The sequence below is a fragment of the Crocodylus siamensis genome, chromosome 2, assembly GCF_052110815.1.
Source record: "Crocodylus siamensis isolate JL-2025a chromosome 2, ASM5211081v1, whole genome shotgun sequence".
In the NCBI taxonomy this organism is placed as follows: Eukaryota; Metazoa; Chordata; order Crocodylia; family Crocodylidae; genus Crocodylus; species Crocodylus siamensis.
In genome coordinates, this window is record NC_143396.1 from 9,355,886 (window position 1) to 9,380,532 (window position 24,647).

A 24,647-nucleotide genomic window follows, 5' to 3' on the forward strand; every position below is an offset into this window, starting at 1 on the left:
CCCCGTTCTGGGGAAGGATTGCAAAGAGCCATTATTGGCACCACCTAGATCCTGGCCGAGCTCTCCCAGACGCCTGACTGTCTCTCGCTTGAAGATGCAGTGCGTTAACTATAATTCCTTTAGCTCCACTTAATGTAAGAAATCCAGGATAATTGCGCTTAAATTTGTTTAAACAGGTTAAAAGATTTGCTAGTTAATGGTCTATGTTCTTCTTTACCTTTTCATTGTGTGTGTGTGTATTTTTCCCTGATGGTGCGTGTTTGCTTTTTTTTTTTTTTTTTAATTGCAGTTAAAGGAATAATGTTCATGAGCATGACTGTCCGTCTGTCTTTGGCATAGTACATTTTGTAATTCCTGAGCACCATGGAAAATCAACAAACTCCTAACAGAGCTTAAGCCCATACGTATCTCCTGTGGTACATGTGCCTACAGGCAAATGGCTGGAGGGGTGGTAGGAGTATGGAAACTAGAATGCCCTAATTTGGACCTTTTCAAAGGGGAAGTTTTGTTTCCACCTTTATTATCCGTTTCTCCCCTCCCTGTGGTTGGTGGATGCAGTTATATTTTGCATCCCTGTTGGCAAAGGACTTTCTTTTCAAGCAGTCCAGTGATCTTGCTGCTTGCTCTGAAAAGAAATAGCATATTAAGCATGTGTGTTTGTACTGATTTAAGGGCCTCAGGTTAATTGTATGGAATCGGAATTCCCCAGTCACAGCAAAGGGAAGTTAAGGTTAGATATTAGGAAGAACTTTCTGACTAGGAGGATAGCAAAACCGTAGAAGAGGTTACCCAGAGAGGTGGTACAGTCTCCATCCTTGGAGGTGTTGAAGACCCAGGTAGATGAAGTCTTGTCTGGGGTGATGTAGTTGGGGCTGGTCCTGCTTTGAGCAGGGGGGTGGACCAGATGCGACTCCCTGAGATCCCTTCCAACCCTCATTTTCTATGATTCTTTGAAATAAAGTAAGATTTGGTCTTCAGGAGTATGTTTTTCCTCCCTACTATTTAGCAACTGAAAATCCACGTGGCAGCCACTGAGCCTTGGCACTGCTGTGCTCCAGTGATGGGCATGTTACAAATGCAGATAGGTCTGCTGCTGTTTTGGCCGAGTAAAGAGCTCCGAGACCCTACAAGAAAGAGGAGGGGGTGGAGGGGGGACGCCAGGGGAAACACAAATACAGACGACTGTTTATTTTAGCTCCTGCAGGACCCACATGGGCAGACAGGCTGTATAAAGGTGTCCTCTTAGCTGCGGAAGAGGAAGGTCTGCTGGGCAAAGGAAGGAATCCAGTGGCAAGGGCTCCCTTTGGGCAGCTCACTTAGGCTGTGTGCCTGCTCACTTTGGATTCGGTGAACTTTTGCCTTTTACTTAATGCAAACAGTACCTGGCTTTTCACCTAGCTGCTCCTTCATTTTCCCCATTGGTAAAATGGGGATATGACAACTTCCTTGCCATCCAGCTACAGCGCCAAGATTTTGGACTTGTTCATAAAGCATGCTAGGCTTCTTCAGTGAGAAGCAAGAGAAGGTCAGTAGCATTTCCTGCTGTGAATCCATGTTAACTTTGCGATGGTTGGTGGTGGTCGGGCTCCAGTTGAACAAAAAAATATTTCCCCAAAGTCTTGCGGGACTGGATTCAGGCGAGAGGGAGTCTGAGTAAGCTGGGTTCCAGAAGTGCACTAGCTGAAAATACATAAATACTGGTGAATATAATAATATATATCCAGCTGCCAGATTTATCTTAAACATGTCTCCTGGACTGGCGGGGGGAAAATGTCTCTTGAAACTCCTTCCTTGCACATATCTACCACTCTCGGTAGGTGAAGTGCAGCCTTTCTGTAGAGATTGCGTTTCATCCTAGAACCTGTGGACCTCCCTTTTCTACCCCAGCTATAACCCTCCACCCTGTTTTGCTTATTTTTTTTCTCATTCCAGTATGGCTATGTCTCTTTGCCCGTGACGGCCAGCTTCTTTCTGGTAGTGTGGTTTTAAATACTGTACACTGTCCTGACAGATTGGTCTGGGCAGTTTCGAAATCAAAATAACCCTCTTTGGAAGAAGGCTTCTAGATGCAATTTAAATTGGCAGCAGATCTATGACCGGGGGGGGGTCACACTGAACACAGCCCATATTTGTCTGCTATATCGCTCTGTTGTTTTCAAGTTCTGCCCTTTCCCTTCAGTCATAGCCTTCCCCGCATCTCTACCTCTTGACTTTGGAACAAATCAAAGTCAATTAGTCATTTAGACCATTTTTAGGAAGCACGGTTAATCTTATTTCTATCCAGCCCTGAAATCTTCTTGAGTGGACTCGGTAGTATTAGTAGTTGCTGCATGAAACTCAACAGCTTCTGTTTTCAGTGGTTCATAGCCGCATCTTGCAGGAATTGAGTCCATGTGAGGATCCTATGCCCACATGCTGCTTGGAGTTTCAGGTCCTAGATCTTCCAAGGCTATCGAACATTACTAGGGCTTGTGCAGAAACCTGCTGATTTCACATGGTTTTGGTGCATGTGGATCCTTTTTGGTGGGGTACGTGCATAATGAGTTGTGGGGTCACCATGGCTTAAAATGCTCTCGACTCTGCTGGGGCCCAGCCCAGTGAACCACATGGTAAATTGTAAGCCTTTGGACTAATATCATAGTTCATACTGTATATAAGTCAGTACAAAAGCATTGCTTAAAACTGTTTACAGGGGTATCTGTGCTAAAACTTGAAGCAGTTTCAAAACAGGTAAAATGCATCAATTCTGGCTGAACTAATTCTATGGATACTATATGCTATATGGGGGATGAATTCATAGCAAACCTCCAATAATTAGATTCTATGCCTGGAAAATTTTAGCAAATTTATAAATTTTCCATATGTAGAATCTAATGATGGGACGTCATCTTTATATTCAAAGTCATCTTATATTTGAGCAAATATGGTATATTTTATTCCTAGCAACTAAAGCTATTACTGTATAGTAGGGGTTTTCATAGAATCAGAAAATTAGGGCTGGAAGTGACCTCAGGAGGTCACGTCTAGTCCAACCCCTGCTCCAAGCAGGGCCAGCCCCAACTACATCATCCCAGCCAAGGCTTTGTCTACCTGGGTCTTAAACACCTCTGAGGACGGAGACTCTACAACCTCTCTGGGGAACCTGTTCTAGTGCTTCACCACCCTCCTCGTGATAAAAATCTTCCTAATATCTAACCTTAACTTCCCTTGCTGCAACTTGAGACTGTTTTCAAACTTTTTTGGCTGTGTACCCTGTTACCCACAAAACGTTGCTGTTCCTATCCCCTGTGCATTCACTGACGTTTTGTATGTCTGTGGATATCAATACACAGCAATGTCGTTACTGCACCTTGATTGATCGGAAGCTACGGCACCATTATTAAAATTTAGGCACCTTGGCAAAGTGCCACATACCCCAATTTGAAAATCACTGCTTGGTAGCATGGTAGCGCCTCTTCATCCCAGGTGAGATCGGTGCCCTGTTGTAATAGGTGTCATACAGACAAAAAAGAAGAGCTCTGATCCTAAACATACGATACAAATAAGAGGAGGAGGTGTACCCTTGTTGTACAGATGGGGAAACTAAGGCCCAGAAACCGCACCTTTCTGAAAGATCATATGACAAATCTATTTCTGGGCAAGGGATGAACCTCAGTGCTCTTAAGATGTGGTCCCCAAAACCTGGTCTCCTCCAAGAGAGGATCTGATTAAGACGGTTCATGTCCTGCTAAGAAATTAGTCACCCTTCATGTTTCTTTGCCTCCTGTTTTATCCTTTCCATTTAAATTCTTTCATAGCAGAGGTGGGATATGAGTTAGCTTCGGTATCGACCTGACCCCTTGCTCTCAGAGGCATGATGGAGGTTTGAATCTCTGTACATCAGAGTTACTAGCGAGGCAGGATGAGGAGGTTCCTACTGCAGCTGTGTTGCCTCTGGTCTTAAGTTTCTAGGACTTAAACCTCTATATCTCCCCACTGCTCCTTAAAAATAAGCAAACAGACCCATTTGGAGCAACTCTTCCCAGAGAGATCATGTGCTTCCACATGCATGCGGACCATTGTGAGCTGCAAGTTTGCATTCGCCAGTCATCTTGCATGTAGCCCAGAGACATAGGCAGCACTCGGAGTTTCATGCACTTTAACAGCTTCGTTGTAATGCTCATTTTCCCTTCCCCCTGCCTCCCCGTGTGTGTGCTGTCGAGTGTGATTTATAGACTTGAGAAGTAGACTCCTTTAGTTTAAGGAATTAATGGTATTTGCATATTTTATTTTGGAATCTCCCCCAGAAGGCACAGACTGAACTCTTCGCGGAGCTGTGCAGCATGAATGCCGGCGCACAATCCTTTATTTTTTTTTTACTTTCAGATTTAGCAGCAGAGGTGAAAAGTTTAAACAGTAAAGCCAATAAAACCACATTTATGTGACAGATAAATCGTCTCAAGACAGCTTGCCCTTCGCTGTCAGTCTTCCTATTTCAAGGCCTCTCTCCCTCCTACCCTAGGAGGAGCACGAAACGGTCCTGCAGTCCACCTTACTGCAAGGCCGGGCGACTGAGCAAACACCGCACATACCTGCAGGCTGCATGATATGAGGAAGCCAGAGTCCAAAGGTGCAGGCTTGGCCAACCCACATATCCGCCGGCCTGCCTATCTGGCAAGATTGATGTGGGTAAACAGTTGTAAAATACACAGGCTATCCATCACTGTCACGCTTGGGCTCTTGGGAACCGCGATCTCCGAGCGCTGGCAGAAGGTCTGGACCTCGCAGTGGTGTTTGACTGCACAGAGAATGGCTTTTGTCTCTTTCGATTCTTCCAAAATGTGCTGACCCTGCTCTCTAAAGGGTGCATGCAGTTGTGGATTCCTGTATCGCACCGTGGATTTGACTTTTAAAAAACCCCAGTCCACCCAATCGGGGAGACACCGGCATAAGCAGACAGGTTTGTTTCAAGTTGTCTTTTGAACCCGGTGAAGGCCTTATACCGGCAATGCCCCCTGTTTGCCTCTGACAATTGTTAGCTCGGATGTCTTGGATGCAATTCAAGGCATTGGGAGGGGGTCTATTTGACCCTGGGCCCTTGAATTGAACCCAGAGGTGAAGCAGCAACCAGTGCAGGCTACATGTCTTGTCACATGCCGTTAGGTCAGCCGCTGGCCCTTTTCGTGAAATCCAAGAGCGATCTTCAGTCTTACAGCACAGAAGTATTGCCACAGGATGGATGATGGAGGCGACGCACGGCACCCGAAGGGAAAGTCTGCCATCTGTCCACACTGAAGTGCGAAGAGCAGTCTTGGCTTGTGCACTTTTAACCAACACCACGATGGGAGCTATCTGCAGTGACCTCTCAGCCTTCCTCGCCTCTGTCTTGTCAGGGTCCTGCCCTACTCGACTGTCTCGCAGCCAGGTCCTGGTCATGGGAAACCCTAGCGAGGAAGATCTTCCTTTGTGAGAGGCCTGATCACCGTGGAAGCATCTCTTATGCCCTTAACATGGCAGAAGTCTGGCCTTTTTTTTTTTTTTTTAAGACCTTTTTAGACTAAATATGTGTTTTCCTACAGAAGGGTCCCGTGCATCCAACTGTGGCTTGGAGACTTGACTATGCTTAAAATGAAGTTCACCTCCTTTTGCCACCACATTTCTCCTGACCAGAGAAGTGGTTCTCATCACTGACATGCTAGTTAAAAACCCAGAGGACCTATTGATGCTGTCCTTTCTGGAGGTCTAGCCAGGCACAAGCCCTTTCAAAGCCAGGTTGTGCCGGATACTTCTGTGTCCGCGTACATCACCTCTGCCTCGCACAGCTCCGCTGCCTACTCATATGTCCATTGGAAACGAAACGTCCCCTCCTCAATTCGAATGCCTGTGGGCACTTGCTGCAGCCCTGTCTTATGCCCCTGGGCCAGATAAGGCGAGTCTTTTTGGGGTGATTTCAGTGGTCTTTAATCTGCTGTATACCCCACCAATCTGGTTTATACCCCAATCCACTGTCTCTGTCCTCGTGTTGTGTCCTGCTCTCTGTTCATGACCCTTTAGGTAGCAGCTGCATGCTCTACAGATGTCATTTGGAAGAGCTCTGCAGAACGGTCTCCCCTCGTGGCTCTGCCTCCGCAGTCAAGTCTCTTTAAAAGCCTGGGTCAGGCCTTTTGGGTCTTCTCTGCTGCAGGCCTTTATTTAAATGCTGAGATTGTCACAGCCTGGCCCAGCGATCTGTAGGAAACCAGCTGTCACCCCAAAGGGGTTGTCAATTCTCTCTCTGCACCAAGGCTGGGAATGTAGCTGTGGAGCTCGCCCCACTCGCCTCTTCCCGGTCCTTTTGCACCAAACCTTGATCGGAAAGTAGCGGCTTGGCCTTCAAGCGGCTCCTGGCACAGGCCCGCCACCACTCGAGCTCTGTTTCGGGTGTGTTTATTCACGCGTGCCCACAGCTTCTCTAAGGCTTCTCCATCGCTTCGTTTCTGGGACCGGACAGGCCTAGGAAGTGGGCAGGAAGCACTGCGTGGTGGCAGTGTGAGCAGCCCGTTGTTCCCAGAGCAAAGCACCATGCTCGTTGAGACCGGCGGTTATAAAAGCATGCAGTCGATAGGTAGCTGCATGATGCAGCCATTCCCCTGGGTGCTCTGGCGCTACAAAACCATTGCAACTTTAAACCCGTTTCCTTCAGAGATAAAGGACGGCAGCAGGCGTGATGGCTGCTGTGCCCTGCAGAAGAACTCCCTTCTACTTCTGATTAATTTGCGATTAACTTCCGGTTTCCCCAGTCCGTAGCCAGATGGCACTTAAAGTAGTCTGAAATAATTTACAAGTACGTGTGGAGATGGTTGTGTCAATGGGAAGCCAGGCAAAAGCCAGGGTCGAGTTGCACCTTCTAGATTAATTGAATCAGAGATGTATACGTAAGTTTTCTTGAGCACAGATGACAAAGTGAGATGTGCCCGTGAAAGCTCATGCATCACTAATTCAGTGGGTCTAATACGGTGCAACTACCCTCCCGTTAAAAGTATATGTGAAAATAATTTTAAAGGGTTTTTTTGTTTGTTTGTTTTTTTTTCCTGCAACCTCTCTCAAATAGCAAGAGATTTCCTGGTCAGAAAGGAACAAGAGCTCCTCATAGGATTTACTGTGTTCTGCTTGTGCAGAATATCTGTAAAATTTCCTGGCAGAATCGACCGACCCAATGAGGAGGCCGTGAGCCCTGTTTTGTGGTTAACCCATGAAAAGAGAACGTGGGATCGTATTTAAGCATCTGTTTCTTTAAGGCCTTTTGAATGCATCTCTTTGGAAAAACTCCTACAGAAGATGTTGAACTTCATTTTGCAGTTAACACAATGGGCCGGGGCTGACCTGCCGTACAATGCCCGATAGAATTGAGAGATGGAAAAGCCCTCTTAGGTCCCAGTTTAATCCGTCCCCCCTGCCCGTGCGGGATTGTTCCCTGCAGCCTGTTTTCTTTGCCGTGACCTACATCGTCAAACAGAATCTTGTTGCACACTTTTGTTTTGTACCTTGAGGTCCTCATGGAGGCAAATCCCTTCTTTGTGGGGTGGGCTGTGTTGTTAAACAGGACTAGAGCCTGGAGCAAAACCATGGAGATGCTGGCACAAAGGGCTCTCTATGGTCCCAATTTTTACCTCTGGACATTAAGCGCTAGATAAAATAGCCGTGCTGTTCTTCTCATGGGCTCTGCCGTGACTGCAAGGGTGCTGGGACCTGGGGAGAGAAGGTAGAAGAAGTGGCGGGGGGGCAGGGCATCCCTAATATTCATAGTTGGCAAGCACCTGAACTTTTGCAGGAGCTGGAGAACAGTAATGCCTTTCTTGAAGATGGCGGCTCTTGAACGGGGAGTCATAATCACCGTGCTATTATTTCCGTACAGGTAAAAGTTTCGTGCAGGTTGGGCGGGGGTAGGTAATCTCTTGTACGGGGTGGAATTTCCTTAAAAAAGGAGGCTCCCAGTATGAAAAAGATTGAAACCCACTGCCCCAGTGCTTCTAAAATAATTGGCTCTCCTGAGAAACAGGGCAAGGGAAGGGAAGATACTAGTTTGATCTTAAAAACACTTGAGTCATTTTCCCCCTATTTGCAACAGTCGGAATGGGACTCTGACAGATAGTCCCATCCTTTAGGCAACTTTTTATTTAATAAAAGTTTTCTGACCTATGTAAAGCATCCCAAGGTACAGTAAAAACTGTCCACTATACCAAGATCATTGACATGCAGCTTCTAGGTTGAACATGATTTTTTTTTTCCTCTCATCTTTTACCTGATTTATATGAAGGAAACAAGTTTTTGGTGCAGTTTCTCTGGCAGGTTTGCTTTTGCAGCTTGCTGATACGTGGTGCGGATTAGCTGTTGGGTGTTCTCTCGTTATTGCTATCTTGCTGTAGTTGTGATATAAAATCTACTCGCACCGTAGGGCCAACCTCTTTGGCAGGCATGCTACACCTTAGCCCCACGTCCTTCTCCAGTGCCCGTGCCCTGCCTAATCTCCTGCATTGCTTTCTTCTTCCTGCCCCATGCTTCCTGCTCAGTTTTCTGCTCCCTGCCCTCTCTGCCTCAGTGCTGCCTGGCCTGCCCTCTCCATGGTCTGCTATATGCCATGCACAGAGGCTGCCCGTGCCACTTGCAGCGCACATGCCCAAGGTTGGCCACCCCTGTGCTAGCAGCTCTATTTAAATAATGCATCCGCTTTATCTGAGATTGGCAGGTTTAAAAGGACAGCGCAGAATCCAAATGCAGAACAAGAGGGGGAAGTTTAAAGATGCTCATGTGTGAGGGAAGAGTCTGATTGCATGCCACAACCTTAATACTCGTCCTGGATAAACTATAGTGTCATCAAGTAGGGACTACAGCACTCTGTCAGATTTGTGTCCAGGAAAGACATAGCACTGTCTCCCAAGTGGGTGACCAAAAATGTCAGATGTTTGAACAATGCAGCATAAGTGTCCAAGCTGGGAGAGCAGGGGAAAAACCCGGGTGTTTTCCATTAGTTGCTTGGTCTTGCAGTGCTGGGAGGTTTTGAACATGCTCCTCTGAGTCCAGGTGAGAAGAAATTCATGTTTCCTTATGTTGGTTATACCCCATGCAAATCCATAGTAGCAAGGCCTTTGTTGGTGCTCTCAGCCATGGTACCAGCAGTCTGGAGAGTGCTCGTAGCACAGCGAGTGACTGTGTACAGCGGGGGTGCATGGTGCAGTGGGTGGGTGAGGTGGTTCAGAGATGATCGCTGTTCCCACCTTTTGTCCAGAGCTCCAGGGCCGTGGCCTGCAGCTAGAACTGCTTATGGAACCGAGGGGAGGTTGCAACATGAAACAGGACTGCCGGAAAACATGCGTGCATCCAGCCTTCCTCGGTAAACGGGTTTGGTGTTCAATACAACTTCAAACCCGAGTGCCTCTCTTACCAGGGTCTGAAGCTTTGTAAAGCTCTTTGAATGCATAAAGTGGTCTGCAGCAAGCATCGTCTCTGGCCCAGTATGAGTGAAGCAGCAGGTGGCTTAGCTGAAGATGGGAGAAACACAGTACTATTTTGAACAGGAGCGTAAGGGCATCTTGTGGTGAGTGCACCAGGGCATCTGCATCCTGCTCCTGAGTGCCAGTGACCTCCTGTCAGACTTGAAGCAAGTCAGTTAACCAGTCTGTGCCTCGGTTTCCCCTTTGATTACCTAGCTTGATAGGGATGCAAGCTAACTGATGAGTGTAAGGCGTTTTGAACGTCTTTTCCAAGGGATTGCTCTGCCGTGATGCGTTGCTGACATTTGGGTGCACCATCTGTTTTGCTTTTTATATAGCCTATGCCAGTACGTTCATCACTTGTGGGTTTTTGTTTTGCAGCTTTTGGACCTGTTCCTCCACTGGGACTGGTCGACATACCTGGCTGACTATGGGCAACCCACCTGCAAGTATCTTCGTGTGAACCCAACAACAGCCCTGACCCTCTTGGAAAAGTAAGTGCAGATCCAGATTTTCTTTTAACGGTTTCAGGTCCTCTACTTACTTTAACAAGCGAGCATGTTCCCAGCAATGTATTTCATTGTTTGCATTACCTAGTCTTTGCAGTCTCAGAGGGAGAAAAATTGCTTACTGACATGTATGTCTCCATTCAAAGGTTTCATCTTTTTTGGCACCGGGGTACCTACCACTATAACAGGAATTGCATTTTCTGTGCCACATTTCATTGAAGCTAGATAAAACACTTATTCTGCTTTCTTCTAGGCAGAGTGTCCTTGAAGCTAAGTACAAGTAACTTCCGCCGCATAGACATGTCTAATAGGGGCACCAAAAATTGCTGTAAATTGACACCTGGCAGGCTTTCATGGCTTTTCTTTTCAATGATGTGTTTATGGACTGCGGTGGCTCTATTAGAAAGAGAACTGCACACTTGCAATGCCGAGTTTGGTTATGGGAGAGGGCTGGAGTCCTCAGTGGATTGGCCTTGAGGTTTGTGTTTTGAAGGAGGCCTAAGGGCTGTGTGACAAAAGCCCCAGCTTCCCTTCTTCCACAAGCATAGACAGTGCTGCTTCAGGGTATTTATTCCACGGGGTGCTTGGTTCGGATAACCCTGCACACTGCTCGTCTAGATGTGCAGCCTTTGTGGCCGGTGGTGCTAGCTGCACCTAATTCCCTGAAGCTTTTTTGAAAATCACATCTCCCACCTGTCCCCCATGCTGAAAATTGCTGGTAATGTATATTAGGCAGCACGTTCATTTAGACTCCTCGCTGGTGTCGTATTTGTATATCCCCAGCATATTTGGAAGCTATCTTATTTTTGCATATTGGATTCCACAGTCTGATGCAACGAACAGAAATCCTCAAAAAAACCCAGCCCCAAACCCTGTCTGGCATCCTGTGGAAGAGAACAGCGAATTCCACCTTGTCTCATGCCATATTGATGCCATTTATCTATGAAATGAGGAGGATCAATTAGCTGATGTTTCAAAAACACTTTGGATTTGCACACCCCTTGTATGCAAGTGCTGCGTGTTATTTGGAGCATCGTACCTGTCTGCTTGATCCACACGGTGCTTTAGCAGAATGCCACTGAGCTTTGAGACAGATGGGATATCTCATCCTGCTCGCTCATTAATGGGTCTTGCCAGGCTGGAAGACCCTGGGAGGGGAAGGAAGGATGGATCTGTCCTTGGCACTTGCCATATGTCTGCCCTCAAATGTTAGACGCCCACAGGGAATCTAACTTTTTTTTTTTTTTTTGAAAGGCTGCCAAAAAAAATTTCCCCTGCCCGTGTCGCATAACGTATCTCATTCTGATCAAATCTCACATGTCCCACTTCTTTAGCAGAGACGCTTGAAGAATAGTAGCTAGTTCAGCATGCGTCTCTGCTAAGTTTGTTGTAAAGCTCGCACTGGTGTTCAGGTACACCTTTAAGCAGCCTCATTCATGCCCCCATCAGACGTTCGGTGTCTCCTGGGTCCTCAGTGTAGCTTAGGACCAAATCCACCTCGTACCATTAGACTCTGTTTTCCAAAAAGGCCTGCATTCACAATGCCACAGGCTGATTTTCAGTGCTGAACCCCTCATTGACTTCACGCGTGTAAGCTTCCTCCCCTCTCCTAGACACCAAAACCAGAACCCAAACCTTATCTGTACGTGCCTAGCTTAGCCAACAAGTCGACATGAAAGTCTGATCCACTGGTTATTTTTTTTAACTTGTTTTCATGATTATCTCTCTTCCTAATCACACCTCTCTCATAGGATATCACGAGTGTAAGTATGCTGCTCGTTTGGGCTTTTACATTCACCTTGCAATGAATCCTTTTATTGTTTGATTTAAATGGAGCACTAAACGACCTAAATGCAAACTCTCTTTGAAACCGTTCCTTCTTGTAACTTTATCGTCTCAAATGCACTAATTACAACTAAAAGAGAAGCTTTTGCCGTGTTGCTTTTTTTTTTTTTTTTTTTTTTTTTTTTTTTTTTTTTTTTTTTAATAGATTAATTTCAGCAAAACTTGACTCAATTTGAGGTGGTGGTTGGCGGGGGCGGGTTCCACATTTAACTTTTCCTTTATTACCCTTTTTAACTCCATTGTGTTGGTGCATAGAGGCTCCATTGTGCTGGGAGTGGTGCAGTAACATAATAAAGACATTTTGTGCTCCAAAGGGCATATAGCTCCTCTTATCACCCAGCTCCAAAAATCCTACCCATCCTCTTGCTTAGGGGCTACTCCAAGGTCAGCCGTTTTGTTTAGCCTGATGCTAATGGAGCTAAATAAAGGGACATGACCCTGTATTCTGTGATCTCCTCAGTATGCCGATGCCTAATTCAATGGGAATAAACGCTCATAACCTGTTGTTAGGACTAAGTTGTGCCCTTCGGTGTTGGCGTGAATGCTGCTGACGAGCTCTGGAGCTTCGAAGGCGTATTTCAAAGATGAGGTTTCACCCTTAACAGTTTGGGAAAGAAAGCTCTTAACAACAGATGAATACGGGTTTTGCCACCCCCTAGCAAAAATGATTTTGTGCACAGAGATGAATAGGGATCAGGCCACTTACACTGGTCCACGTGCTTCAGTTTAGAGCTTTGAAACTGTCCAGGGGCAAGGAACCCAGCTACTTTCAGGCGGTGATGTAGGCTCTAGCTTAAACTTGACATGAGAACATAAGGAGTGCCACACTGGGGCAGGCTAATGGGCTGCGTGGGGCAGGCTAATGGGCTGCGTAGCCCAGTATCCCGTTTCCAACAGCGGCAGGAAGGGATGCTTTAGAAGGAGAGCATTGCGATCGATCTGCTTTCATGCCCTCCCTGGCATCTGCCACGCTTGGCGTAGAGATGCCAGAGGATACATCCTTGACTGTGCTGTCGAGTAGCTATTAATGGATCTGTCATCCTTTAATTTGTCTGGTCTCTTTTTGAATCTTGTTGCCTATATATCCTGCCTCCCCATCCTCCTGTGGTTGTAAAGGATACCATATCCGGAATAAAACTGTCCAAACCATGCCACTTGGTCACCTCTCTAAGGATGTCCCAGAATACCATATTGCACCGTGAGCACGTGCAGATCAGCCAGGGGGTCCCACTATACTTTTACACAGCTGCTGGAATTGGTGCTGATTGCACAATACCCCAGACATCTAAAACTCCCATCCTCCAGTTGATATCGGCATGATGGCAATGGCTCAAGCCTGTCAACCCAGCTTGGGTACCAGGATTGGTAATCAGATAGAAAAATGCAGTCTCCTTTTATTTTTTTTGCTTCGTATGGCATACCTTGGAATAGCCTGTGCCGGTACGGTCCCTCAGCTTTCCTCCCAAGCCACGGCTTTTGCCATAGTGCTGCACAATACGCTGTCAGCAGCCTGTGATTTTTGGCACGGCTGCCGCCCATTCCTATGGCTGGCTTACTTCTTGAGGGAGCTAGTTCCTTCCACCTGCTAACACCCATGTTATTGGCAAATATTGAACAGGGTTTCCTAGATCCTGGTGACTGCTCCCTCCAAACCCCCACCCAAATTTCTGATAAGCTTTGACCTCGCTCCAAACATAGCAGCTCCAGCTTATCTGTCTTCACCACCGCAATCGCAGTGTAAATTGATGCACTGATTTAATCCACTCACCCATGGTGGCCCTGATCCAGCAATTTGACTCATGCCCGCTGTCCTTTGCAAGCTCTTGGAGTCCCCTTGGGCATAAAAAGTTTGGAAACACTTTGAAGGTAATTTGGTGCCAAAATAAATGAGGCGGAGTGGCCTACTGAAGAGGGGTTGGGCCAGCGCTCGAAGTGCCGGACCCTGCCCTTGGCCTGTTCAGGTAACCCCAAGAAGGTCACGTCACGTCACGTCACGTCACCTCACCATGTCTTGATTTCCCCACCTGTAAAATAAAAGGAATAAAGCAGACTGCTTTGTAAAGGGTCTTGAAACCCACTGAATTCATAAAAAAGCTGCAGAATCGCTCAGGGAGCTTACAAGAGCTGAGGGCACATTTCAGAGGTTTGGTTTGTGTTTTCAATAACTCAAACCCTAGAAATTTGGAAAAGTGGCAGCAATCCAGTGACTGAAGTCCCTGTTTCCCAGTCACTGCAGTGTCTAACGTAGCCAAGTCCAAAAGAAGTAAGAACAGGTGATGTGGCCCGTGACAGGTGCCAAGCTTTGGCAAGCTGGGTTGGGAAAACGTCGTTTACAAAGGGGGATGTTCTCCTAAAACAGCAGCTTCTCAGACCTAGCAGGCTGGGTTTTATTCGGTCGGTTTTCATCTGAAGCGTTCTGTTCATCAGGTGCTGACTGGTCCCGTAGGGTGCAGACTTTAGCTGGCACCGGCCTCCGCTGTCCTATCTGCAGTAAACCGTGTCGTGAACGCATTAACCATGTTTTGTAACGAGGCGTGGCGCCCCCCAGATATGCATATCGCACTGCAAGCGTGCATGAACCTGAAGCTTCGCATGCTGGAAAGAAACGTAGCTGCATTTGTTTCATTTTCTGATCCCACCTGTCCATCCTCCCCACGTCTTTAATGCATCAGATCCCTGTGTCACAAGGAGCCTGGCATTGATGCGTGTGCTTGTCCCTCTGGTAGTGTAAGAGTCATGTTGTAGCTGCGATGGGCCAGAAATTATGTGAGGGGCAAAGAGTGCTTTGGTGTTATCTTCTAGTGGACCAACTGTGTGCTTGTCTAAGCCTGCTACACAGTTGGTCCAATAAAAGATATCACCCTAAGAAATCCTTGCCCGTCTTATTAATGCAGTTTATATTCAGACTTTTTAATCGGTGCAGCTGAGAACATATTTCTGGATCAGGGAAGCTCATGCAGGAGCTCCATGACTAACACTGCATCTTAATATTTTAAACTCGCAAGTCGGGAACGTCACAGTCCTCCCGCTAGCTTAGTAACTCGGCACATTTTAAGCAATAAATGTTAACACCGTGCACCTCGTTTCTGAATTTCCTGACCCCCGTGCAGTTGAAACAGCAGCTCTAGGGCTGCGGTATGATCACTAACACTTTAACAGGCCTTTATGGGTATAACAAACAGAGCTGAGGTGGGGAGGAAGGACGCGGAAGATATATATAGCTTGGGGAACCACAAACCTAGACAGCGCTTTGGCATTATTGGTTGTGCATAAGCCAGCATCGTGCAAGGAGATTGAGCGGCGCAATCGGAGGAAAGCGCCAAAGAGCAGATCGTTTCTGTAATGCATGGTGTTAGTTACAGTGGCTGCATGCTCTTATTAGCACGCAGGGCATCCAAGTAAGCGATAGGAAAGGCCGTCTAGATCCCGTGCCACCCCTCTGGCAATACAAGGATATCGTTGCTGCCCTGAGGACACATCAGACATTAAGCTACTCTCTGAACTGAACTATCCTGGAAAGCAGACTTGTGGCTCTGTGATTTTGAGGTGGGTTTGTGTTGGAAGTGTCCTGACTTGTTCTTTCCTCTCCGCACAGGATGAAAGACACCAGCCGCAAGAACAACGTCTTTGCCCAGTTCCGGAAGAACGAGAGGGACAAGCAGAAGCTGATAGACACTGTGGCTAAACAGCTCCGGAGTCTGATCAATAGCCACCATTTGTGAGAGCCAGAGGCTTGGGATGAAACTCTGGGGTCTCCAGAACGTGCCAGTCTCTGCACTGTGGCCATCAGGCGCCAGGACTTTGGGATTCATGTTCCAAGAGAATATATGTATTTTTTTATTCACATGTATAGTATTCGAAAAACCTACCCTTCCGAAGACAGAAAAATTGTTGCTAGACAAAAAAAAAATAATCAAGGGATCGCATCGCAGCATGGGTTTCACGGCTGCAGCAAAAGTGATGACAGGAGATTCCACTGCAAGCTCCTATGTTCAGGGGTTTCTCCCTTGACCCTAAAGACTAAAGGTGGAGGTAAACGTTCACTCCAAGATGAATTTTTTTACTAACCACATTCACAGAATCAGTTTGACTTTAACTTATTTAAGAGCAGGAAAGGAAAAAAAGAAATAAGGAGTGTTGTGGTTTTGGAGGCTATTCATGCTCTTCAGTCATTCTGCTAGGCATGAAAGAGTGCAGCTTGCACGTTGGGCATCTTTAGGGGAAAAGGGCAAAGAGAGGCGAAACTGTTCCCTTCGCGTCGTGCTGCATTGGCAGACTCCCTGCAGGTAGGAGCCAGAGAAACGCACACAACAGATCTGTCACGTCTGGTGGTGGGTCTAGAAGGGACAGGCATTGTCACTGGGGATAACGCTTGGGCTGCTGCTGTTTTTGTCAATGATACTCAGCCCAGAGCGACTTGAGTGCCCTGCCGTCGTCAGCTGGAAATGGAGACAGCCTCAGAACAGGCCTGCTAGGATATCCAGTCCTCGTGGAGCTGTTTTTGCAATGGGAAGTTATTTCACTGTGATTCAGCATAGTCCTGTGATGTCGGCAGCAGTAGGTGGGGGAGGGAAACCCAGTCAAATGCATTGCACAGATGAAGTGGGACATTGCAGCGTGATTTTTTTGTTTGTTTTGTTTTTGGTTTTTGGGTTTCTCCTCTCAACTGGTCTCTGCTCTCCACCCGGTCTGCACGCCTGGAGGGATGCAATGAGATCCTAATGACTCGAGTCTGTTTGCTAAGTGCTTCTCCAGCCCGATCCATGGAGCACAGGAGCGCTGCTGCTAGCGTAACTCTGTCCACGACCGAGAGGAGACCTGAACAGACTCTCGTGGACTCGCCGGAGCCACGTGCAGCTCTCAAGCAACCCACTGGATCAACAGTTCACTGGGTAAAAAGTGCCTAAGAGCAAAATTCTCCTCTGTTGTCTGTAGCAAGAATCAGTTCCATATATACCCTCCTGTGCCAGGGAAGCCAACTGGCGTGCTATGTACAGAGAGATTTACTCAGCCTGGTAAAGAAGAGACTTTTGCCCTTGCCTTGTATTTACCCTCTTAAGTGTAACTACTCTAGGGGTAGCATTTCTAAGGGCTCCCCCTTTCCTATCAAGTCCAGATGCAAACTATTCTAGCGCTAGCGAGTCATTTTTTTTCTATAAAAGCAGGCATGCCAAGCTCCACGTTCATCTACAACTAATAGAAAGGGAACCAATAAGGTCTTGAATATATACATATCCACATCAGTAGTGCTGCTTCGACACATAAGCAAGCTTAGCACTTTTTTTTTTACACTTATGTAAATGTGTTGGGATTTATTTGTTTTGTTTTTAACTCGCACGACTGTTGTTTTTTGGAAGCCAAAGCCCCTTTTCTGACCCGAGAGAGAGATTTCCTTTTGCTGCCTTTTCCTCAAAAGTCTTGTGCTGATGGCACTAGTTCACATCCCGTTTCTTCCACACGCTCATTAGTCCCTGATGGGTGTGTGGATGGCTGGTTCTCCAGGCCCACGTTCCAGCCCACTTTATTTCCACCGTGCACATCGGTGGACTGATGTCTTTGCATTTCCTTGCTACCGTGTGCCACTTATTTACACACCAGTTGCACAAGGTGCACAATTTTGCATATGTCTATAGCAATGGTAATTTCTTCGCCACCCCAATATTCTCAGCGATGCACACTTTTTCCAAGGGCACCTATTACTTTTCCAAAGGCTAATAGCCAGGGTTGTAAGCAATAAACTTCTATCACTGCCTCCCTGTCCTGGCTACATCCAGGTGATGGGACAAGTAGGTAGTGGAGGAGTGGGTACCCGGCAAGTGTCTGATGCAGATGGGAAGGGATCAGTGGTCACATAAGCTGAGGGGACCTAAAAACCAAAGAAGTAAATGCTTTCCTCGAAGCAGGAGCAGAAGAGCGGGAGCTGGCTTGGCTCTTCACACCCGATGCCGCCTCCAGCACGACAGCTTCATCATCATCCGCCCAGTCCCCAGCCACGCACCTTCCCTAGTTCAGGAGACGGCATCCTTTTGTCCCTGCTTTTGCAGAGCTGTGTCCCGTGACTACTAGGTTTGAGTCCACTAGATACCTAAAGGCCACAAAGAGTAACAGGCACTTTAAAATACTGCAGAACCGAACTGCTGCAGCTGCTGGCAACGCTATCATTGAGCATCAGCAGGCATGACAAAGAAGGCGCTCTGGCATTTCCAGATTTTATTAGTGGGAGGGTAAGCTGTCAAATACAATTTTTAATCGTATTTGTCAGCCTCTGACTTCCCTGCTGGGTAGGGTGGTGGCTTTGCAGCGCTTATATTTTCCTCCAGTCCTTGAGAGAGGATGGGGGGGAGGGGGGCAGTGGGAAACGCCCTCCGAGGTGCAGGCACCTTTGCGTTGGCTCAGCCCGGACGATGGGGAAGGGTTATCGTGCCGCAGGAGGGGTGAGCAGTGAAAAGGCAGCCAGCTGTTAAGATCCTGCTGCAGGCTTTAGACTTGAGAGTTTGTTCCCAAGAGTCATCTCCATTTTTTCATTGGGAAAAGGTTTGCGATCAGTTTGCTTAATCGTTTTATTCAGAACGAAAACACATCGTTAGCAGAGTGAGGGACCCTCCGTGCCCTGAATCCAGGCTCTCTCTGTCCCGTCTCCAACCAGCTAAATTTAAAGAGGAACGAAATGGGATTGCCAGGCTTGCACGGGATTGATTTCCTCTCTCTCCGCAAGCTCTGCTCGGAGAGGCCATGCAACATGTCTGAACCAGGATCATGTGAACCATCTCTGGCTCTTGCCTTCAGGACTTTCAGTGGGGAAACGCAGCCCCCGCCAAGTCGGAGATTCAGTGAGGCTCCGGTTTCGGGAGGTCACCCACCTAACCGCAAGTCGCATAACAGGGATGAAAAATGGAATTTCGGTGCTCTGTTCCCAATTAACTTTCTGTTCCGAGAGATGCAGCCCTGTCCCTTCAAAATAAAATTAATCTTTTAAACAGATTGCTTAAAAAGCCCTGGAAGACATGTCAAATCCCCTCTAACGCTCTTACTAATGATTTGTATCCTCTGATACGGATGGTATTGCTTAGGAGGGAAAGATTGTTATAGCTGTGCGATCAGGAGGCGGGGGTGGCACCCATCACCATAATTAATAGGCCCCAAGCCACTTTAAACAAACGATGCTGCTGTTAACCCACCCGTGTACATAGCTGAACTTTGCCTAGTTTTACGACAGTTTGAGCTAGAGTCATTCTCCGCCTTCCCCCCACCCTGACTTAGCATCCGTGAAAGACGGCTCCCCTTGCTCAGAAGTGCCCAGGTATCTCCTTTTGTAACCTTCAAGCGGCCGTGTAAATTAAACCGGCGACAGCCTCCCTGTTGGGGATGGCTCGAGTCTTTAATGCACTAACTTAGCAGGCAGAATTAGACTTCAGCACCTGTGCGTCTTCGCTCCGGTGCTGGGGCTCCTGTCGGATGCTCTTGGCGATTTTGCACTTTGTTTTAAATCCAGCCATGGTTTCTGCGCTGGGTATGTTGTCCAGGGCGTTGTTTGATGTCCTGCTGCGGTTTTTTGTGTTTTTGCTTTTCTTTTTTTTCCTTTTTTTTCTTTTAAATTGGGCTCCAGCATCACTTTTTGCCATGGCTCGGGTGTTCCCGTGCCATTCAGAAATGGTTTGCAGGGTGCCAAGTGAGGGTGCTGATGCCCAGAGCATTGCGAGTGCCACTGGGGACAGCCGTGCGGGGAGGAGAATACGTCGCCGTATCAGGCCTCTGTTAGCTGGGACTGGTCACCTTGGCCTCCTTTGGATCGCTCCCTTGAAATGTGCTGTCACCAGTGGAAACCAAGAAGAACAAGACTTCCCGCTCCACAGCAAAGCCGTCCCTGGCGTGGCGGGACTTCTCCAGCATCAGGTGCAATTGCGGAGGAGGTGGGCAAGCGGCAGTGCGCTTGCAGCGGGGGGTCACTTTCAGCTGTCCCAGTGGAAACCATGCTGATCAAAGGCTTGGGGGCGTTTATCTCCTTTTCTTAAGCAGTAACAGATTCTGCTGTGTTATCTCCATCCCTCCTCCCCTCTCCCTATCACTTGTGTCTTACTGGGGGGCTTCCCTTTTTTTATTCGCTATCTAGTTTTTTTGGAAGTGGTTCCAATAGGTGGGACTTGCAAAGAGATGACACCGCAGAGTTCGTTTGTCCCGCTCAATGGGCTCGGCCCGTTTAATTGGACACGCACCTGATCAAAGAGAGAGCTCCTGCAAGGCCTCTTGTGCCCCCCTGCCCCACCCTGGAGCAGCTGGAGTGTAAACTGAGTTTTATCCCAGCTCTTGCAAGGCAAAGGGTTGGTTTGATATCAAACCCTCTCGCTGAATGTCTGACAAATAGATCCATGACGGGGAGAGGCCCTCGATGCTGTGAGCCGCGAAGGATTTTTCATGGGTTTCGTTCTTAAGTCTGGCGTGGCTTAACGTGGGCGATGAAGTCAGGAAACACAAGGCGAAGGGGTGAAGCTGGTTAGAGTAGGTTTCACCTGCAGAAGACGCTCGCTGTTGTTTCCTGTGCGTTTTTAAAGCCACCCATCCCTTTTCCACCCCCAACTTCCAAAGCCCCGCTTACAAATGCCATCTTGGAAACGCTGCAATGGAGATCCAGCGTAGCAAGCACGATGCTCGTCGGGGCCCTTCGCTCAACATAGGCAAGGACACATGTGAGGAGCAGGATGGCAGCTAGCCATGGTTTAGACCCGGTTCCCGGCTGGGCTCGATCATAAGGAGCTCCATCGGTCTGATTCTCTGTTATCTCCGAGCCCTCGTGGCTCTTAGAGAGATGGGAAGGGGCTTCAGTATAGACACAGACACGCACGTCTCCAAACCTGCACTCCAGTTCCTCTGGATTGAAAGGGACTTCTAGGGACGGCAGGGCAAACCCTTCGCTCCAGATACTTCCGTGTTTGCCAACATAGTGCTTCTACTTTAATCGGGAAGGGCGTCTGCACTGAATTGCTTTCTCTTTGCTTGTCCTGATTTGACCTCCCCCTCCCCACCACCATACACACATGTGCCCGCCCTCACCGGTGTCCATTGGCTGCTTGTATTTTATTGGGGAGGGAGGGGATCCTTCGTGAACTAACGTGGTGAAAACTGCTTTTTTTTTTTTTTTGCACAAGTCATTGCACAGTAACGGGACTATTTAGTAAATTAGGTTTAACTTTTTAAAGGGAACATTATTATTATTATTTTTTCTTTAAAACACACTAGCGGAGCTACTGATTCAAAATGGACTGCATGGTTTACAGATAAAATTGCATTAGAAATTTAGCATGTTGATTTTGACTGTACATCTATCCTATTGTAACTTCTATTAAAACAATACATCGCATACATCTGGCTAAATACGTGCTTGCCTTCCATGTGCGTCTGAATCGCTGCGGATGGGGAGCAACCGGCGGTGGACTAAAGGCAGGGACTTCCCTCCTGTCCCATCCGCCCTCTCTGATGGGTGCATGTAGTCGTGGGGAGAGGTTTGCAGCGTTACCTGCGTGCTGGTGAAATGCGCTCAGCTCTGGCTACTGCTCCTGTCCTAAAGAAACCATTTTGAGTTAAAACTCTGCCTACACATGGTGAGACGGAGGGGCGAGGGGGTTCAGGAAGCATTTGCTGGTGGGATCTTGCTGGCAGTCCTGCAGGTCTCAGGCTAGTGTCCTAACCCCGAGGCCACCCCGTCTGACAGCATTCAGGGAGTTTATCCTACAACCGGAGCGCTCTCCATGGCTTCTCCAGTGCCAGGGAGCCTGCGCCCGCTCCGTCTCCTCTGTCAGCCTTACGCTGGCTCGCAAGTACCCAGCAACCCCATCCATTGCCTTATTCCCAGCTACTACCCTGAACCCATGTCTCTGTCTCTGCCTTTCAAGGAACGCAATTCTTGCCCCAGATGAATGACTAACACTGCTTCAGGACCGGATGCGAGTTTAACCTGCTGTTTTGCAGACTGAGTTTCTCGATGAGTAGCAAGGTGGCATCAGAATAGAGTCCACCTTGGTTGGGAAAGTGAGGATTTCCAGGCTGAAGGAGAAGCAGGCTCCTTCTGGTCCAACTGTCCCGTCTCTAACCCTGGGCAGTGCCAGCTGCTTCAGAAGAAGACGTGAGACCCTTGCAGTAGGCAGATGCAAAAGAGCTCAACACCCCGGAGTCGTAAGAGGTTGCATTTGAACTCTGAAACCAGTTTGGTCATCTTTGCAATAGTATCATTTTTTAAGGGGTACAGGTTATAGCGGACTTGCTCTAAGCATGCAGGCAGACAAGGTTCTTTGGGTAAATCCAATATCTTTTATTAGACCAACTGAAATAGTTGGAAAACTTCTTTTTTGCAAGCTTTCAGGTACAAATACACTTCGTCAGGCTCAGGAAGCATCCGCAGCTGGTTTGTGCTTCCTGAATCAAATGGTAAAAAATAAATAAAAATGTTTGGGTTTTTTTCTAAACTTTAATCCTGCTGCCTTGCCCTCCACATGAATATCCAGGTCCTCTTGGAGTCCTCTCCAGCTTTGCTGAAAGTACGGTGGCAGCATGGGTACGTACCCGCTCTGCCTGGTGCAGGTAACAGCAGCTGCAAAGACGCCGCGGCAGGCTGCGGCGTGGCTGCGTAGGGGCCCTGGTTGCTGGTTGGTGGCTCACTCCATCTGAAGCCATGCCGCCGCGCTTATTTGGCGAGAGGACATGTATGCCAGCTTCCCCGACGCGGCGGTCCTGCTGCTGCTCGAGGCATGGACAAACGTTAGCTGCAGTTAGCACAAGCCTTTGCTTGCAGCTGCAGATCACAGCTGACTCCAGACGTATCAAGAGGAGCAGAGATGATGAGTAACCCAAGGGCTTTTTGCACCAGGGAACCTCTCTATCTTTCCCTTTAACTCCTAAAACTGTATTCTACTTTTTTTTCTTCCATGTCTATGCAGTTGCACGTAGACCCCCACTTAGAAATATAACCTTGTGCGATGCAGCACTTCGCCTGCTGCTAACTTCTCCAGCTATGCAAGGTGCCCGGCAAAAAATCCTCCCATTGCTTGCTTTCTCCAATTTTCTTTTTCCTCCCAAACATGTATCTGTCCAGAGTAGCAAACCAGCACTATTCAGCCCGTCACTCTCAAGGGCACGCTTCCCTCGCAGCATACGCTGAAGTCCCCTGAAAGTCCTCCCAATAATGAAGCGAGGGGGCGGTGAGGTCAAGGATGGTTGGGAAGCCTTTAATACCTCCGAGTTTCTTTCTTCTGACATTCCTGGTGTCATACTAACCGCCCTCATCCTTTCCACCCCTCCCTCCTTTTTCCCTTGTGCTAATGGATGTTTCTTTATTGGAGACGCTCTCACAAGTAGGACAAAGATCCCAAGGTCTGGCCAGGAGGAGGAGAGAAGAGAAGCAAGAGACCCACGTGCATTGTCTTGTTCTCCATCCTCTTATCTCTTCCGTAGACAGCGGGGTTCAGGTTTCCCTTCTGTTTGTGCCGGGGTTGCTAAAAGCCTCTGCCCTCGGTCTGCCCCGTCTTCCTCTGACATGCAGCTGGTGCGATGGTAATTCAGGGCTGGCCGACGCGGGAGCTCAGCTGACACGGGGGGATCGTGGCCCCTACGGAGGATCGCGGGCTTGTTTCTTGGATTTCCATCGCAGGCTCTGCAGGAGCGGTACCCGGTGGGGCTGCATGGTAGCAGGAAGTCGCTTCCAAACAGCATCATGCACTTATTTTATCTGAATGGTATCCACCCCCCCGGCTTTTTCGCATTTTACTGAAACTAGTGAAATCTTGCCACAGCGCTTGTCTAGTTTGCCAGGGTCTTACAACAGTTCCCAAAGACTACCTGGGCCTTTAAGCAGCATCACAAACTGCGGAGGTGTCATTATGTCCACTTTACAGAGGGAGAGGTGAGGCATAGGGGACATTAAGTGACTTGCCCAGGGTCCCAAATGGGTCTGGGGCGGAGCCCTGTGCAGAAACTAGATCCAGCTTCAATGCTCCACATCAAAGGCGATGCCTGCAATGGGGGAGAGGAGCTGAGGTCATCCTTGTGTTTGTTTTCCCAGATAAAGATGGCCTAAAAAAAAATGTGGGTTTTAAACCCACTGTTCATTGAGAGATTCAGCTCTCGTCTACCTCGGACGCCTTTGTGGAGACCGGACAGCTCATGAAACGATGATATTATCAGACTGGAAGCTGAGTATCTTAAAAAGAGCTGTGGCCTGTTTTTATGCATACCATGTGCATATTTAACATTTAGAAAAGAGGCTGTCTTGATTAAAGACTCAACCTTCACTTTTTCCAAGGTACAAGAGTCTACAGTAGATGTTTTCAGACACTACCGAGGCTCTCTGGGAAAGCCGTATTTGATGCCCCTTATTCAAAGTAAAAAAAAAAGTAAGGGGAGTGTGTTATCTGGAGAGGAGGATCCTCTTTTAAGTTGCCTTTACCCGTGCCCAAGAAGGAAAAACCCTCTTCTTCCAGGTCACCTTCGATCTCAACACTTTCCTCCCCTGCCCCAGAGGGGACTCGGGATCAGAGCCCAGCCGGAGTTCAGCTCCAAACCCAAACTCCGTGGCTTTGGTCTGCCCCCCACCCCCCGAGCAATAGAAACCCAACCCCTGATGGGGGTTTATAAAAGGGCCTTCAGCGTGTGTGGAGAACGAAGCCCTCCAACATCGTTCACACAACGCTTTTATCGAGAGCTTCGGAAAGAAGTTTTCCTGCTTCAGGGAAGATGCTGATCTTGCTTCCTTCGCATCAAGGAGCAAGCTTACCTGGAGCAAAATTGGGACGCGGATGGAAATGCGGTCGCAGCCTTTGCTGTAACGTGGGGACGTTGCTCCACAGTAAGTGGATTA

The 24,647-nt window shown here is 48.0% G+C and overlaps 1 protein-coding gene across 3 annotated transcripts in view; it reads left to right on the forward strand.

Annotated features, from left to right (window-relative positions):
• EXOC6B (exocyst complex component 6B) overlaps positions 1 to 21,155 on the forward strand; it is a 431,011-nt gene extending 409,856 nt beyond the window's left edge. For all 3 annotated transcript variants that reach the window (XM_090035133.1, XM_090035134.1, XM_090035135.1), the window contains 2 exons: positions 9,831 to 9,943; positions 15,399 to 21,155. In XM_090035133.1, the coding sequence (XP_089891259.1) occupies positions 9,831 to 9,943; positions 15,399 to 15,525 (240 nt within the window). In that variant the 3' untranslated portion in view covers positions 15,526 to 21,155. The remainder of the gene's footprint in view (positions 1 to 9,830; positions 9,944 to 15,398) is intronic.
• Positions 21,156 to 24,647: the final 3,492 nt, after the last annotated feature.